Genomic DNA, 4,935 nt, shown 5'->3' on the forward strand with positions numbered 1-4,935 from the left:
AGCTATCTAAGGATGGTACTATAGAACGCCACCTCAAGGTAGGCCTAGTGGCGCCATCTCTTGGTCAGGCCGGAAACTTATCAATCCACCCTCGTATTATAGCTATACTTATTAGGGGTTTGACTATACGATATCCCTGGTATATAGAAAATGGTCAAGAATATTCATTTTCGCTTATCCAGGGATCTTTCTAAATTCCTTTGTTCGTTTTCAGCTAAATGTTTAGCTATAATAAGGAATAATATCCCTGTCACAGCTCAATTTTTTTTATCGTGTACCATTTTTTTATTTGTCAACATTGAAGTATGGTTAAGATTAGGGCCAGTTTCCAAACTAAAGATTTCTGTAGAGGAACTTTGTAGGATCCTGGACATGTTTCTGAACATGATTCTGCAATGGAAACTCCACCGACAAAGGAATAATTGAGTATAGTTCCTGTACAGGTTCCATTGCGAAGTAAATAAATTGAGGCGCGGGAACCTGTACAGAAACACGTATTGGGTCTTTCACAGGAACTTATTTTGTTTATAGCTATAAATTTGTTTTCCTTGTATTCGCTTAAAGATCAAACTTACTATCGAGAGAGCCAAACTACTAGTGAACCCTCGTGGATCAGCTCCTATGCTGGTTAGTGTATAGGATCCAGGATCCAGGACATGTTCCTGTACATAAACCCGCTTCTCATATCACTTTAAATTATTTTTTCAAAATTTACGAAATTTAAATTAGACCAAAATCCAAATTAAAAATCCTATTTAACTTCCAATAATCAAATTGATGCAAAATCCTGTTAAACAAAACAAGAATCCAACGACCAAATTTAAACCACAACGAATTAACGAAAACCAAAAATCCTATTTTAATCTGAAAAAAAATAAATAAATAAAAATTTTAAAAAATAGAATAGAATTTTCGGGAATAAATAAAAAAGAGGAAAGAAAAATGAAAAGGCAGCCAACCACATCCCCTTCCTTCTCTTTTTCTTTCTTTCGTCTTTTTTATTTTTATGACCATCAAATTACAATAAAATAAAAAACATAAATAAATAAATTTGCATTACCAACGTTTCGGTACTCGTAAAGTACCCTTATCAAGGCAAGAAAAATTTAAGTGGTAGAAATTGACAGCACCCACGAACAGGTTCTCTCCCGTTGATACACCTGTTCGTGGGTGCTGTCAATTTCTACCACTTAAATTTTTCTTGCCTTGATAATGTACCGAAATGATTGATAGTGTACCGAAACGTTGGTAATGCAAATTTATTTATTTATGTTTTTTATTTTTATTTTATTGTAATTTAATGGTCATAAAAATAAAAAAGACGAAACAAAAAAGAGAAGGAAGGGGATGTGGTTGGCTGCCTTCTCATGTTTCTTTCCTCTTTTTTATTTTTTCCGAACATTTTATTTTATTTATTTATTTTCTTTTTTTCAGATTACAATAGGATTTTTGGTTTTCGTTTCTTCGTTGTGGTCCAAATTTGGTCGTTGGATTCTGGTTTTGTTTAACAGGATTTTGCATCTATTAAATTTTTATTTCAAGCCCTTAAAAATAAATTTGAGTTCTGTATTTTCATGTTGAACCCCTTTGTTGTTTTTCCCTTTCATAAGTTTTAATTTTGCAAATAAAATTGGATTAGTAAAATCTTGAAAGGTATAAATAACAATTCCAAGTGCATTGGCTTTTAGGTTATTGAAATTTACTTAAAATTATTGAAATTTCAGCAGACTTGAGTATAAATAATTGTTTATATCACAATTTTTAAAGATCATTTTGAACTTTTTTTTTAATAATTCAATATATTTTCAGGTTTTCAATTAATTTGTCCAATCAATTTTAATGTTTAAATATAACGATTAGTTAAAAAAATTAAACATTCTAGAATTTCAGAAAATTTGGCTGTGAAGGATTTAATTTAATTTTCAATTCCAAATTTTCAAATTTTATTCGTCACAAATTTAAAATTATTTAAATTAAAAAGTTTTCTATTACAAATTATTCAATTTTGAAAAAGTTTAATTAGAATTAATACTATTTTTATTCTTTAGAGTTTTAAATGATCTAATTTCTGAACTTCCAGGTTAATGGCTGATTTTTCAATTTATCCCTTTCATAAGTATTAATTTTGTAATTAAAATTGGTGATTGAATTTTGAAAATTATAATCATCAATTTGAAAATTACTCATTCTTAAACGATTGAAATTTACCTAAAATAATTAATTTTTTTTTTCATAATAGAATTTTTCTCATTGTCCAAACTTTTCCATTGAAAATTACTTAATTTTCGACGTTTTTTTAGAATAATTTAATTTCAAAGGTATATAATTGAAAATTGTTTTTTTATTCCTGTCAGTATATTTATTTTTAAATGGTAGAAAAAAAGTATATCAAGTTATATAAATTTAAAGGTGCTTAATTTTTTACGCTATTAATTAGAAATAATCAAATTTTAATTTTCTTGAATGTAATAGGATCTCGTTTTAAAAAATGAAATAACTTTTCTAACGCTTCATTTGTTAAATTATTCAATTTTATTATAGCTAGTATTAAATTCCAAATTATTGATTATTGCTTCAAAAAGTCCTAACATTAAAAAATTGGTTAAATTAAGGATTTTTAAATAATTGTCCAAAGAGTTTCTCCCGTAAATTTTTTGAAATCCCTTAAAATCTCGCTGCTATAAAAATACACCAAACTCTTGGTTTCAGTCCAGTGTCGAGGCTTTCCTACAAAGAGACTTTGCCACAAAATGGGGGAATCCAAAGTCAGGGCCACCGAAACAGTTTCCAATTGGAATGCACCATATTGCGCAATATGCTCGAGTGAGTACTCGCGCACTCGCAAGCTGAGCAACTGTATGGGCCAGCAGTTCTAGGAAGGCCGAGACTGGTGGGACAGAAACTGAGAGTTTGGTGTATTTCTTTATGTTTTTGTTATGATTTGGAAAAGCGAGGAGAATTATATAATTTTTCAGGGCACAATAACACGAAAGCATTTATCTCACATGGAGGTCTTCACAGTGTTCAGGAAGCCATTTATTATGCTGTTCCCATAATTGGTATTCCATTATTTATGGATCAACAACAAAATGTTGAAATTTTAGTCAATAAAGGAATGGGAATTCAACTTAATCATATTGAAATCTCTGAGAAATCTCTGGATGAGGCTCTGATGAAAATATTAAAAGATCCTAAGTACAGGTGAAGATCTAAAGCATATTATATTACGCATACCTAATAGAGAATTTGTGTATGTCAATTTTGGATGAAAAATTCAACTATTTGAGTGAAAATTAAGTTTTTATTAAGATCTTAAATTTTTGTTTGAAAAATCTTCTTTTTCTTTAAAAAATAACGATTTCCTACGGAATAGTATTTTTGGTCTAAAAATCCATTTTTTTAGGATTCAACTATTTTGTTGAAAATTCATTTTTTTTAATGTTAACTATTTTATTTACATTTTATTATTTTAAATTAAAAATTCCACCGTTTGGGTAAAAGTTGAACTACTTTTTTAAACATTTTTTTTCCTCCTTTTCTTGAAAGTGCATCTATTTGGTTAAAACGTTATCTCTTTTGTAGAAAATTAATTTCATTTATGGTTAAAATTAAATTTTTTAACTGCGAATGGAACATTTCCATTTTTCTTTTAAAATTACCTTTTTTAGATAAAAATTACTCTTTTTGTTTAGAAATTCAACTTTCTAGTTGAAAATGAACTTTTTTGTTAAAAGATTTTACTTTCTGGTAAATTCAATCATTTTACAGATAATTCTTCTTTTGGCTTGCAAATTCAACAATTCGGATAAACTTTTTTTTCCTTCACTGAAAAATCTCTATTTGCAAAAAATTCGTCTTTTTACTTGGAAAATTTATTATTTAATTAGTAATTTTTTCGAAGAAAATTTTTTTACTACATTTTTTTACATTTTTTTTTAAATTAATCTTCTTTGTTAAACATTGTATTTTTTTACCTTAATAATTATTTCTATTGGTAAAAATTTTAACATGCTTAGTTGAAATATCAATATTCTAATTGAAGAATCATACTTTTAGTTATAAATTCCTCTCTTTACTTGAAGTTTAACTACATACTTTGTTCCAAAAATATAATTTTCCATAAAAAATTTAATCTCTTGTGTAACAAGTGAAAATCTAACTGTTGTTTGCAAATTTTAAACTTTTTTGGTTTGAAGTTAAGTTTTTTTACTGAAAATGTAACTTTTCCCTTTTCAGTTGAAAAATGAACTTTTTTAGCTAAATATTGTATTTTTTGGTAGAAAATTAATCTTAAAACTATATAATTTTAACTCAAAATATAAAAGTTACTTTTTCAGTTTAAAAATTAATTTTTAACCAAAGAGAAATAAATTTTTCACAAAATAGTTAGATTTTCAACAAAAGAGAAGAGCTTTCAACAACAACAAATTAAGATTTTAACCAGATAGTTCAATTTTTTTAACAGAATTAATGCGTCTTCAAGTGGAACATTTGAATTTTTAGTTTGAAAAATTAATTTAAGTAAGTATTAATTAAAGTAATTCAATCCTTTAAAAAAAGGAATTTTCAATAAATGATACAACAGTAAATATTTCTAACGAAAAGATTTTAATTTGAAAGAAAAAAATTTTAATTCAACCGAAGGACGTATTTTGAGAAAAATAGTTGAATCATCAAACAAAGCGGATTTTTAGTCGAAAAATAAGATTTCTTAATAAACGGTTAATTTTCAACGAAAAAGGGGGATTTTTTACAAAACAGTTCAATTCTTAATTAAAAGTTAATTTTCACCCGAATATTTAAATTTTCAAACAAAAAAAAAACGAATTTTCAACCAATCAGGTGCATCGTCAAAATAACATCAAAAACTCACTTTTATAAAATATCATTCTGATATTGTAATATAATAATAATATGATAATATTATGTGTCAGA

At 26.7% G+C, this 4,935-nt stretch overlaps 1 protein-coding gene across 3 annotated transcripts in view; it reads left to right on the forward strand.

The window, feature by feature from the left end:
• Positions 1–4,935, forward strand: part of LOC117168774 (2-hydroxyacylsphingosine 1-beta-galactosyltransferase-like) — a 48,289-nt gene that overhangs the window by 7,016 nt on the left and 36,338 nt on the right. For all 3 annotated transcript variants that reach the window (XM_033354553.1, XM_033354552.1, XM_033354554.1), the window contains exon 5: positions 2,976–3,201. In XM_033354553.1, the coding sequence (XP_033210444.1) occupies positions 2,976–3,201 (226 nt within the window). The remainder of the gene's footprint in view (positions 1–2,975; positions 3,202–4,935) is intronic.

The sequence above is a fragment of the Belonocnema kinseyi genome, chromosome 3 (genome assembly GCF_010883055.1).
Source record: "Belonocnema kinseyi isolate 2016_QV_RU_SX_M_011 chromosome 3, B_treatae_v1, whole genome shotgun sequence".
NCBI lineage: Eukaryota > Metazoa > Arthropoda > Insecta > Hymenoptera > Cynipidae > Belonocnema > Belonocnema kinseyi.